The sequence below is a fragment of the Colias philodice genome, chromosome 28 (genome assembly GCF_061535455.1).
Source record: "Colias philodice isolate Cphi_HAF_F1 chromosome 28, ilColPhil1 Martin Lab GWU primary, whole genome shotgun sequence".
NCBI classification, from domain to species: domain Eukaryota; kingdom Metazoa; phylum Arthropoda; class Insecta; order Lepidoptera; family Pieridae; genus Colias; species Colias philodice.
This window is the reverse complement of record NC_143113.1, coordinates 1,546,504-1,560,171: the sequence shown is the minus strand read 5'-3', so window position 1 is coordinate 1,560,171 and position 13,668 is coordinate 1,546,504. Positions and strand designations below refer to the sequence as shown.

Genomic DNA, 13,668 nt, shown 5'->3' with positions numbered 1-13,668 from the left:
AGTGCGCACACCTTGCGCGGTCGATGGTAGTACCGAGACTATATCATCGAGCTACTGACTCAAGGAATATAAACCATAGCATGGCCCGTAAGCCCATGCATTTCATATCAATTCAATATCGACATTATGTTGTACATAATAGGAAGGTATAGCCACATAACAACTACTCTGTTATAATTCTCTCACACGTGTATTAATTACTAGATTTCTGCCCGCGGCTTCGCCCGCGTTTTCAAAGGAAAACCCGCATAGTTCCCGTTCCCGTGGGATTTCTGGAATAAAACCTATCCTATGTGTTAATCCAAGTTACCCTCTATATGTGTGCCAAATTTCATTGTAATCGGTTCAGTAGTTTTTACGTGAAAGAGTAACAAACATCCATACATCCATACTTACAAACTTTCGCCTTTATAATAATATTAAGATAAGATTATGATAAGCATTTTTATAACGAAAATCTAATTTTACCCCAATTCAACAGGAAATAGGCCCCGGCGTGGACCTATCGTACCAAGTAACCGTGGGTGGGGGGCGGGGGATAATCTCCCCCCGGGACTTTGTGATACTGCGCCGTATGGCCGCTCTATCGCGTGAGGGGAGACCGACGGACGATGAGCCGTATTGCTATATCAGTAGCGGGGTCAGTGTCACCGTGCCCGGGTACCCCCCGCATAGAGATATGGTCAGGTGAGTGTTTCGTTCATTCGTTCATGAGTGATATTTCATAGTAAAATGTACCTCATATTTTTATTATTACGCGTTAAGTGAATATTTTATGTATTAATTATTGTTATTTGTTCGTTAAATGATAGAATAAACACACACACAAAATAATACAACTAAGGGCTGATTTTTCAATCCTTGGTTAAAACTTATTCGTCGAATAATGTATAAAACTACCATTTAAAAACGTATTCTAATTGCCCGTATTTGACAGTTAAGGGTCAGCTCACACCGAGACGCGACGCGGCGCGACGCTGCGCGCACATTTTTCATAGAGCGACTCAGAATATACTTTATTCACTACACGAAAAGATACACATTGCTACGCCGCGAGGCACCTCGAGGCGCAGCGCTGCGTGGTGCAACGTAATCTGAATTCTCACAATGTAATGTGTATCTTTTCGTGTAGTGAATAAAGTATATTCTGAGTCGCTCTATGAAAAAAGTGCGCGCAGCGTCGCGCCGCGTCGCGTCTCGGTGTGAGCTGACCCTTAACGTGACATTTTAATATTATCGTGTAATACTTTATTGGACGGATAAGTTTTATCCGTCCATCCGAAAAATCGGCCCTAAAATAAGCAAGTTACATACTTAGTAGTTAAATTATATGTACATTCAAATGTATTACATTCATTTTGAAATAATTTGTTTATAAAAGCTTATATCGTTCGTTCTTCGTTTGATCAATTATTAATTTATCTTGTCAAACTTGCATTATCATCATCGTTATTCATTCATTCATTTAATACTCGTTCATCAATTCTTCGTAAATACATACTTTCGTTTAGTCAATACATTATTTGCATTAATTATATATTCTACTGAATGCCAGTGTAATATCAAGAAAATAGAAAATACTATTTAACAAAATATACAATATTTTTTCACCCTGTTTTCTACAAATAAAATTAAGGTTACTTCTAATGTATCAAAAAAATCTTATCTTTGTATTCCTTTAATATTAAATACATATTTTCATCCCCAGAGGCCATAATAAAGTGGGTTGTTGGTGTCTCAAGCCGAAATCAGTTCAGACGCCGAACGGAAAAGTGGAACAAACTGTCTTCCAGTGGCTCATGTGCTGCGATTTGAAAGGTATTTGACGGTTTTTAATCAGGTTTTTTTACTGTAGTTGAGATAGTGCATTTTGACGTATTTAATGCCATTTTTAGCGGCATTAAATCGCGATTTTTTTTTTAAGTATAGCTCAAAATAGACAACACTCAACATCTGCCAAATGCATGTCAAAAATATAAATTTAAATATCAATAATTGACGGTCTTTTGAAAAAAAAAAGATGCGTATTAACAAATAATTCATTCATTCCTTCACTATTCCAGGTAAAATACCGCAGTTCGTGCTCGACGCAGCGTTCGCTACAGTGATGCTCGACTACATTGTTCACGTGAGGAAATACGCGGCGGATTCCAAGGCGAAGGGACTGTTCTGAATGAATGAATGAATGATTGAACGATAATAGTGGACAGGACAGGGGTTTGGAGTTAGTGTTAAAAGTATATTAAATGCGGTGGACTTCATATAAAAGTATGTCTATAGTATGCAGTTGACTCAGAAGTACAGGAATTGTTTCGAATGATTGAATGAATGAATGATAATAGTGGACTGTCAGGGGTTTGGACTATAACATTGAATGATTGAACGATTATAGTAAACATGGGTTTAGAGTTAAAAAAACGAAGTAAAATGACTAACCATGCAGTGGACGTAGTAAAAATTATTTTAAAGAATGAATGAACGATTCTAGTGGACTGTACAGGGGCTTGGAATAAATTAAAACTATATATCTCGCATGATACGACAGCGGTCACCTTTGAATAACATGAACCGGCCTCCAATAAAGAAATGAGTGTGAATGAATGACTGACCAATAACAATATACTGTAAACGCATGAATGATAATAATGTACTGTGTAATTATGTTTTCATGCCAGTGTAATTGGCGAATGTCCATTTCATAAGAGTAAGGGCGGCCGTACACGGACCGCTTCAAGCAGTTAAGACTGACGGCTTGAAGCCGCGACCGCGCGGTGAACTATGGACAATCATTCGACTGACCGGTTGGCTTGGTTGGTAGTGACCCTGCCTTCCAAGCCAGAGGTCGTGGGTTCGATTCCCACCCGGGGCAAATATTTGTGTGATGAACATAGATGTTTGCTCTGTGTCTGGGTGTTAATTATCTATATAAGTATTTATTTAAAATTATATATGTATGTTTATCAGCCATCTGGTTTCCATAACACAAGCGAAAGCTTAGTATGGGATCAGATCGTGCGGTGTGTGAAAATTGTCCTGAAATATTTATTTATTTTTATTCACCGCCGTACACGTGACTGCTCGAGCAGTCGCGACCGCTTCAAGCCGTCAACTGCGCGGTTTGTAGCGACTGCTCGAGCAGTCAACGACCGACTGCTCGAGCAGTCCGTGTATGTCGCTCAGCCGTTAACTGCTAGAGCCGCCCGTGTATGGCTGCTCTAATAACTTATAAAACACATTTGAGCAAATAAAGATATATTTTTACTGTAAAGTGGCTTGGAATTAAGTTGTAAACCGAAGTGAAACTATACAGTTATAAATATTATATTATAAAGTACGGTCCGGATTATATTAAATGAATGATCGAATGAATGAATGAATGAACGAATGTATATGTATAATGACAGTGGCTTGAAATGTAAACATTTTTGTAAAGTTGGTTCGACGTGCGAATGTATTTTTATTGTAAATTGTAATTGGATTTTTTTATTGTTTAACATCTTTGTAACTTTAAAAGTTTAATTTGTAAAGAAATGTTTAAAAAAAATGTTGTGTGGTTTTATGAAACCACGGTAAAAGTGAAACTTAGGCACAAAATTATCGTATTTGTACGATAATTATCGTACGGTTCGACCGTCACGCGACATGCGCTACACAGACCAAAAAGTTTGAGACGATGTAATAAAAGTTTCACTTTAAAAACTTTTACTTTTATTGTATTTTTTGTAAAACTTGTTCAAATCTTACTTTACATACTCATTTTATACTCTGTCTGTGCTTTGTATGACTGTCTTTCAATATAAAACAGCTGTATCAATTGTGATAAAATTGAATATAAGGATAGTTTAAAACCAAAAGTTTGTGAACCCTACTTTGTTCTATTTTCGTAAAAAAATCCTTATTTAATATATTTTTTTTAACAAATTTGTTTCCGAATTCTCATGTTACTAATAAGTTTAAATAAAATATTTAATATTTTGTACAGTGATGTATTTTATTTAAAGATTTGAGTAAAATATGTTTTAAGTATGAATAAAAATAATTATAGCTGCTATATTTTTTATTTACATAGAAAGTTAAATTTGATACTTTTTTGTTTTTGGACTTTCAAATGCTTTATAAATATAAATTAATAAAAATTAGAAAAAAATCGATTGAGGCGGGATTCGAACCCGAATCCTTCAGGCCAATCCGGGGTGGACGCCTGACCATTTAGAATTGGATTGGCGATAAAGACGCGGGTTCGAATCCCGCCTCGTGATCGATTTTTTTCTATTTTATAAAATTAAGTTCATAAAAAGTTTTCAACTCCTGGACTAGACTATATTTAAACATTTTTAGTGCATTTTTTAGTCATTTTCTTTAATTGTAAGTATTTTAAAGTTATTTTATTTAAGTATATATATTTTAAGTTATAATATTTACTAAAAGTTTATAATCAAATAGCGAAATATATTTTTATATATAACAATATGACTTTTATTTCATTTCATTTTAATAAAATCATACTGTAAAAGAAAAATATTAACTAAAACAGTAACAGTAGTACAAGTACTGCATAAGTTATTTTTTTAATTTTGAAGTTACAACTAAAATTTCATGTTATTTTTCTTTCGAATTAGTTACAACTTACATCCCAAACAAAATTATAGAAAAAAATGTTTATATTTAAGCCAAATTACAAAAATAACGCATAACACAATGTGTTTAGAAAATTACACAAAAATAGGCAAAAAGTTTATGCTTTCTCGCTCTTTCTTGTGTCAAGTAGCATAGGAGTGAAAGAGACAAAATATATTCGATTTAGAAGTAGACACACTGGCATTAAATTCAGGATTTTTAAAAAATAACATGAATTTAAGTACAGTGTCAGATTATTAAAATATAAAAGATAAGCTATCATTCACTAGAAACTTTTCAATGTAAAAAATAAGCTATCATTCACAAGAAACTTTTCAAATGAGATCCAGTAATTTTAGGGATTAGGGCATGCTACAACAAACAGACAAACTTTTAGTTTAAATATTTTCCAGTGTTAGTTACCATACCTCTAAAACGGCTTCGCAAAATTTCATGAATTTTTTTGTGTACATAGTATATTCTGTATATTATGTGAAAATAGGTCGCAAAGTATTTTTCATACCTAACTAATAAGTGCAATGTATATAAAAATGCATTTGGATAGTTAAAATAATTATTATTCGAGCTCAAGGGATGTACGAATAAGAGTGAAACTTTTTAAATAGAAAGATGCATGTATATTTTCGTAATCATGACAGTAGTTAAGCAAAATTATAGTATAATATTATATGAACGCTTTATATTATTGTATAGATATTATTAGGAAATATGTTATTATCTTATATATAAAATTCTCGTGTCACAATGTTAGTCTGCATACTCCTCCGAAACGGGTGGACCGATTCTCATGAAATTTTCTGTGCATATCGGGTAAGTCTGAGAATCGGCCAACATCTATTTTTCATATGTACCACGGGCGAAGCCGGGGCGGACCGCTAGTAATGTATAAAATAAGAAATAAACAATTTTTATACTGCACATATTTTTATTTTTTCCTACAATCATTTATCTAGTAGATACTAAATAATCCCTATATTTTATTCCAGATCCTTTACCTAATTTTATCAAAATCGGTTTAGCATTAACAAGCAACAAATATCTTCATTGCTTCTTACAACAGATACCTAACTAAGAAATCTGCAAAATCTCATCTAATCCCGATCAGCCGTTTTTGAGTAAAAGAGAAACAAACGCAAGTCATCTTCAATATTGTTTGCCATGTTTTACTTAAAAACTAACTTTAACTAATTATAACCTCAATTACGTATGTTATTCATAACAGGCTATAATTTTTACTCACGAAAATTTATATTTATCATATCACTAGATATCCGCCCGCGGCTTCGCCCGCGTTTTCAAAGAAAAACTCGCATAGTTCCCGTTCCAGTGGGATTTCCGGGATAAAACCTATCCTATGTGTTAATCCAATTTAGCCTCTATATGTGTGCTAAATTTCATTGTAATCAGTTCAGTAGTATTTGCGTGAAAGAGTAACAAACACACACACATCCTCACAAAGTTTCGCAAATTTATAATATTAGTAGGATTTTAGTACAGACTAGCTTTCCGCCCGCGGCTCGCCCGCGTTTTCAAAGAAAAACCCGTTCCCGTAGGATTTCCGGGATAAAACCTATCCTATGTCCTTTCTCGGGTATCAAAATATCTCTATACCAAATTTCATGCAAATTGGTTCAGTAGTTAAGGCGTGATTGAGTAACAGACAGACAGACAGAGTTACTTTCGCATTTATACTATTTAGTGTATATTTAGTTTATATTATTTAGTATGGATATAGCCTTCCTCGATAAATGGGCTATCTAACACCGAAAGAATTTTTCAAATTGGACCAGTAGTTCCCGAGATTAGCGCCTTCAAACAAACAAACAAACTGATACAAAAAAGCTATAAGAAGCTGAATCAACACAACGACGGCAACAACAAAAGAGGGCGTTAATTTTTGATAGACATAAATTTGAACCTCAATGTAATAATAGTTAGGTTTATGTGTGACGATTTAATAGTTAGGTTTGTGTTTAGGTTAGGTTAGGTTAGGTTAGGTTAGGTTAGGTTAGGTTAGGTTAGGTAAGGTTAGGTTAGGTTAGGTTAGGTTAGGTTAGGTTAGGTTAGCTTTTTAAAACTAAATTATTTCTGGCCACGAAATTTATAATCGTAATATTAGCTGTTTCGTCTCTCTTTTCTCGGAAAATTCGAAATTTTTCAAAATCGAAAAAATTCGGCTGTTCAACAACAAAAACAGGTACCTCAATGTACTAACAGTTTGGTTTCTGTGTGACGATTTATTAGTTAGGTTTGTGTTTAGGTTAGGTTAGTAAATTTTTAAAACTATATATATATTAGCTGTTTCGTTTCTCTTTTCTCAGAAAATTCGAAAAAAAATTCGGCTATTCAACAACAAAAATAGGTACCTCAATGTACTAATAGTTAGGTTTCTGTGTGTGTGTGTGTGTGTGTGTGTGTGTGTGCGTGTGTTAAGGTTAGGTTAGGTATAAAACATGGGTAATATATTATCGAAAAATAGTAAATTTTCCGGACTTAGAAAAAATTTCCTAACCTAACCTAACCTAACCTAACCTAACCTATCCTTTTCTACCTTATAGAAATTTTTCCTGACGTATAGAAATTTTCCTGGCTTATACGAATTTTCCTCAGATAAAATTCATTTATTTATTCCTACTTTTACCCCTATATCAAATAAATGGATGAACCGATTTTGATAAAACGTTCACTTTCATCTTAATCTTAATCTTAATCTTAATACTATTATAAAGGCGAAAGTTTGTAAGGATTTATGGATGTATGGATGTATGGATGTATGGATGTATGGATGTTTGTTACTCTTTCACGTAAAAACTACTGAACCGATTACAATGAAATTTAGCACACATATAGAGGGTAACTTGGATTAACACATAGGATAGGTTTTATCCCGGAAATCCCACGGGAACGGGAACTATGCGGGTTTTCCTTTGAAAACGCGGGCGAAGCCGCGGGCGGAAATCTAGTTTAATATATTTGACTTAGATTCGACAACTTTAATTTTTTTCATTCCCACTTTTACCCCTATAGGTAGGTATAATAAATGGATGAACCGATTTTGATACACTTTATCTAAGAACCAGCGTCGGAAAATATGCTGCCTTACAAAAAAACCGCATCTAATTCGGATTACCTGTTAGCGAGCTACGGTGGAACAAACAGATACACACACACAGACACACATAGCGGTCAAACACTTAGGTATCACTCATCTTTTTGCGTCGGGGCTTAAAAATATATGTAATGTAATACGACATAATTTAAAGGACATTTTATGTATAAAATTTACCTAAAAATAAGCATAATTTTAATTTGCCCCTCCCCCCCTACTACCTCAGCTTACCCCCTCACTCCCACCCCCACCACCAGAAATAACTGTAGCGTATAACAGATAACTTACGTTTTATCGTACACTGTATAATAGTGTACCATAGAATGCCTTAGCAAATGTTCGCCGTGAATACTTAAATGGTCATAACTTTTTTATTTATAAACTGATTGACATGAAATAAACACTAAATGTTAAATGAAGATTACCAAAATATATTCGTGAAAACCGCATTTAAATCGGATAAGCCGTTTCTGAGATTAGCGTGTTCAAACATACAGACAAACAGACAAACAGACAAAAAAAATTTTAATGACAGTTTTGGGTTTGGGATCGATTTAGTAATAACCCCTGCTAAATTTTTTTTACATATTTTCATTGTACAGACACCACTTTTCTAGAATTTTATTATAGAATGTATGTATGTATGTATGTATGTATGTATGTATGTATGTATGTATGTATTGATGATGATGATGATGATGATTATGAATAATGAAACCCCAAATAGTAGATACTTACAGCGCCATCTAGCGCAAACTAATTAAGCTTGTAATTCAATAAAATATGATTGAATAAATACCAGAAATTTTATCAATAATTATGAGACGAACTGATGAGTTAGTCCTAGGTATACCTATTTGCACAACTATATTGCCCGCGACTGCGCTCGTTTTTTACTTGTTACTTAAAAAATAAAAACATTGGTCGAATCTACTTGTGTGACGTCACAGATCTTTATTAAGTATTATATAATATCATTTATGCTCATTAATTCATTATACTTAAAAAGATGGAAACACGGTTGAAAATCACTAGGTTCATCTCTATGTATTAATAAATCCCCATTTCCCTTGGTCACGGCATTACGCTTGAACGGCGAGACCGATTTCGATAATTCTTATTTTAATGTGCTTGTTACTGTCAGGAAAAGCATCTTATGAAAGAAAACTTCAAGAATACAAGATATTTAACATAAAAAAATGCGAAAACTTCACGGCCATTTCAAGTTCATAGGTTTGAAAATTTGCGCAAAAACAGCTTCGACGTCTGTCGAGTCATCTCTGCAACATATGTCTGTGTCTGCACTCTGCAACGGATTTTGAACCGTTTTGAAGTGAACTTCTCTATGCGCTTTGAGAGTAAAGTTTGAAGGTCGCGTCGCAGAGCTCCTTTTTTCTTAAAAATATGTATTTTTGAGCCTTTTTTGAGCAATGTTTACCATCATCCATTGTTACACATATCGTTACAAACAGAAAAAAATGTAAACATTATAGAATTTATACATTTTCAAAATAAGGAAGATTCATTGGAATATAAATCTAAGTTTTCATGCTAGTCACTTCAGTTCGACTGAAGAGGATAGAGATATATTGCTTGCTCGTTTTCTTAATTTGATATAGGTAAGACCCGCACCACACGCACGATTTCCATGCGATTCTAAATTCGCGCGCTTCCCGCCGGCCGTGTCACATACTCACATATTAGATACTAGCCATTACAACATTCCTTTATGATACCTAATATGCTCAATTCAAGATTAAATAGGTATTATATACCTACTTTCATTTTAATCAATTACGCACCGAAATCAATTGCCAATTACCTACCGGTTATTTTGTTGGCATTATTGTACCAACCTTTAAGTTAGATTATTATTAAATACTTAGTTAAGCTACTAACTACCTACTTAGGTATATAACGGCAGTATTTTGTGTCCATTTTTCAATCCTTGGTTAAAACTTATCCGTCCAATAAAGTACCTATTACACGATAATACCTTTTAAAATGTCACCATTATAGGTAGGTACCTACTGTCAAATCCGTGCAATGAAAGAATAGATAGGTATTTGAAATGTTAGTTTTAATACCTATCTACGTTATCCGAAGAATAAGTTTTAACCAACGATTGAAAAATCGGCCCTTAGTTAGGTTAATACCTATTACCTACTTACCTACATGTACTCCATTTTAATTATTCGATTCGAGGTAGATACCTAACCATTTTATGACGATAAAAAAATCATAAGAAGTTGAAATTACTTCCGTTTGTGCCCGTTTACCTAAACATGATTTCTATTTTTTTAGCTTTTCTAAAATTTCCCAACTTTTATCCTTATCTAAGAGGAGACAATCCAATAAAGTTGAGATATGTACCTACATATTATTTGTGAAATTAACACGACTTTCTTTTAAGTATTTTATGCGTTTCTTTTTTCATTGTTAAACTTAAACTTGCTTATGCTAGGAGAATTAAAAAATTGAATTATTTTAACATATTAAAATAAATAACACGAACGTACTAACAAAATGTTCGTATCAATACTAAATTAATAATTGATAAATCTGCTGGACCAGGTATTGTGTATTGGTGTATTTCTATAACAGGTAAGACTACGATCGGTGGGTATCACATCGTTCAAGCTTACAAGCTAGTTTACTAATTACTAGTCGTACTATTTCAATCAAAAAGTATTAAACTTTTATTTCAAACTACCCTCAAAAAATTCAATAATCACAGTAGGCTCTCCGTACAGTAAAACCGACTGTTTCTTTATATATAAGCCACTTTATTAAGAGTTTCGTTAAAAACAAAATGGCGTCCGACGAAGGAGATATCGTAATGCATTCGAAGTTAAAGAAAATGCCCTCCAAAAAGCAACCAACAAGCCCCACTGCGGATATATTAAAAAATCAAGACAGAAAAGTATCTACAAAAGTAATGGTGAATACAGCATTGATGGAATTAAAATCACGAAAAGGAACTTCTTTGTATGCTATCAAGAAGTTTGTAAGCGAGAAATATCAAGTGGATACTGAGAAAATAAGTTATATTATGAAGAAATACTTGAAAACTGCGGTCGAAGCTGGCATTATAATACAGACCAAGGGTATTGGCGCCTCTGGCTCCTTCAAACTTGCCACAATGAAAACCAAAATTGAAAAGAAAAAAGAATTAAAAAAGACCGTCAAGAAGATGTCGAAACCGTCCGACGAGGAAATAAAACCAGCGAAGGAGAAGAAAAAAGAAAAAAGCAAGGAGAAAGGAGAAAGCAAAGAGAAAAAGGTCAAACAGAAAATCGATAAGAATTCGGATGAAAAGGTTGAAAGTAAGAAAGTTGAGAAACAGGAAAAAGCATTGAAAAAGGATAAGCAAGAAAAATCAAAGCCTAAAAGCGGGAAAGAGAAAATATCGAAAATATCTAGAAGCAAAATGGCGCTCGCTACGACTCCCGCCAAAAAGATGGCCGCCATTTTAAAAAGAAAAAGTATGGGGTCTATCGTAAAACCTCCAAAAATGAAGCCTAGAGCTCTTAAACAAAAATAAAGTGCCTAATGATTATTTTAGAACATAACTTATAATTGCTTGAATGTTTGATTTTGTTGACTGTAAAATGTAAAATGTAGACTATAAATAAATTATATTTTTGATTAAGTTGTTTTATTTATTTTATTTTAATTTAAAATTTAAACATAAATTCATACAAAAAATACACAAACATTTTGCATTACGACATAGGTAGGTACTTAGTATAATTTATCTTCTTACTAGGTATATTTTATCTATATAAAAATATATAGTAGGTAGGTAGGTACTGTAATGTACCTAGGTTCTATAACCTAGGTAGGTACCTACATTAAAAATCAAATTAAATGTAGCCTAGGTATCTTCTTAGGTACCTAGGTACCTACATATCTATAAAAATAGGACATGATTTAAAGTACATACCTACCTACTAATTTAACATTTCAACCAAAAATTCAGTAGTTACTGGATAAAAGTGATACAAACACAATAATAATTTAATATAATATCAAATATGTAAATTCTAAAAATAGGTAGGTATATAATTTTTGTGGTGAAACTTGTTTAGGCGCGTTGAGAGTAAAATTTCAAGGTCGCGTCATGGAAATGCACGGAGTAAGGCGACGATTTTAAATCTTGCCAAAGAAGTTTCACTTCTGACACGTTTGTTCGGCACACACGCTCTTTTTTGTTTGTATGTTACCTACGACGGAACTAAAAAACTACTCGACTTATTATAAAAATTATTTCATCTTTAGAAAGCTTTATCTTAGCTTGTATCCCCCTGAAAAAAAAACAGTGTAACTAAATATAGGTACATTTTAAATACCTACTTATAAACTTAAAATTTAAAAACCTTAAACCACCATTTTGTAATTAACCAGTAGAACGCAACATTGTTTTAAAAAGCATTATTAAGGTAAATTATAAATGTATATCTACTTAGGTATAGTAGATCCCGTTCCCGTGGGATTTCCGAGATAAAACCTATCCTATGAGTTAATCTAAGTTAACATCTATGTGTGTGACAAATTTCATTGTAATCGGTTCAGTAGGTACCTAGTATTGTCGTGAAAGAGTAACAAACATGAAACATCCCTACATACATGACACACATACTTGCGCATTTATAGTATTAGTAGGATAGGTGCTTACTGTATTCTTTTCACGCCAAAACGGCTCAAGAGATTTTGATGAGTTTAATCATAAAGATAGATGAGACCTTTTTATTCTGCTAAAATAAAACCCAAGTAAAGCAAGAAATATCTTAAATAACTAAATTATTAAAACTACCTTTTTGATACAGTGGTTAACGCATGAGCCTTTCTCATTTCTTTCCTTGTAAGAAATGAGTTCGATCCCCGTTAAACATAAAAAATTGGTTGTCTGTAAAGTCGGTTTACTGACGATAGTTGAACGTGACAACGTCCGATTGTGCTTCTTTGTCGCTCGTTCCGCGCTCTCGCTCGCACTTCAAGCCTTACATGGAACGCCTCAGAGCGAGGTAACGCCGCATGAGTCTTGTTTTTTCGTGCGTGCAGCCGGTGCTATCGAATTATAAGACGTTGTCACGTCAAAAATAAATAATTTTAAAGTTATAACTGGACAAAATCACGAGCAAAAGCGCATGTGTGATTTACTAAATTATGGTGAATAAGCTATAATACTGCCATATTCCATCAAAATATGTACAAAATACTATTATAGGTAGGTACTTTATGTTAGCTAAAAACATCCGAGTGAAGTCGGGCGGAGTCGCTAGTCTATTATACAGGGTGTCCCACTATCGGTATACTAAGCGCGAAGAGACTTGTAGTTTCGCATACACTTATCACGTAAAAAATACAACAAAATTACGTCAAAAATTTTTTGCAAAACTTTACCTTAGAATTCATGTTTTCTTCTCTAGCTTCGCGCAGCCGACATATAACGCTTCGCTAATGTGAGCATTTTGATTTTGTCTATGAAAACATTTATTTATTTTTTTTATTTATTTATTTACATATATAGAACTAACTATCATTACAGGTTAACCTAATTCGACAGAGTTCTTTTATAAATTAAGAAAAATAAACATATCTCAAAAAAATATAAAAATAAACACGTTGTAACACTATAATAGCGTATTAGGCCTCAATCCATACTAATATTATAAATGCGAAAGTAACTCTGTCTGTCTGTCTGTTACTCAATCACGCCTAAACTACTGAAACAATTTGCATGAAATTTGGTGTGGAGATATTTTGATACCCGAGAAAGGACATAGGCTACCTTTTATTTCGAAATATGTAGGTACCACGGGTGAAGCCGGGGCGGACCGCTAGTAATTAATAAACTTAACATTTTTGCTGATAGCATAATATACTATTTAGTAGTATAGGTGAGTATAGGTACCTTT

At 33.4% G+C, this 13,668-nt stretch overlaps 2 protein-coding genes across 2 annotated transcripts in view; both read left to right on the top strand.

Moving 5' to 3' along the window:
• Positions 1 to 4,468, top strand: part of Start1 (Steroidogenic acute regulatory protein-like) — a 33,808-nt gene extending 29,340 nt beyond the window's left edge. The window contains exons 10-12 of the mRNA XM_089712261.1: positions 482 to 687; positions 1,709 to 1,818; positions 2,064 to 4,468. Of these exons, the coding sequence (XP_089568387.1) occupies positions 482 to 687; positions 1,709 to 1,818; positions 2,064 to 2,173 (426 nt within the window). The 3' untranslated portion in view covers positions 2,174 to 4,468. The remainder of the gene's footprint in view (positions 1 to 481; positions 688 to 1,708; positions 1,819 to 2,063) is intronic.
• Positions 4,469 to 10,559: 6,091 nt separating this feature from the next.
• Positions 10,560 to 11,369, top strand: LOC149476184 (uncharacterized). Its single transcript, XM_089712410.1, has one exon. The coding sequence runs from the start codon at positions 10,560 to 10,562 to the stop codon at positions 11,289 to 11,291; it is 732 nt and encodes a 243-aa protein (XP_089568536.1). The 3' UTR covers positions 11,292 to 11,369.
• Positions 11,370 to 13,668: the final 2,299 nt, after the last annotated feature.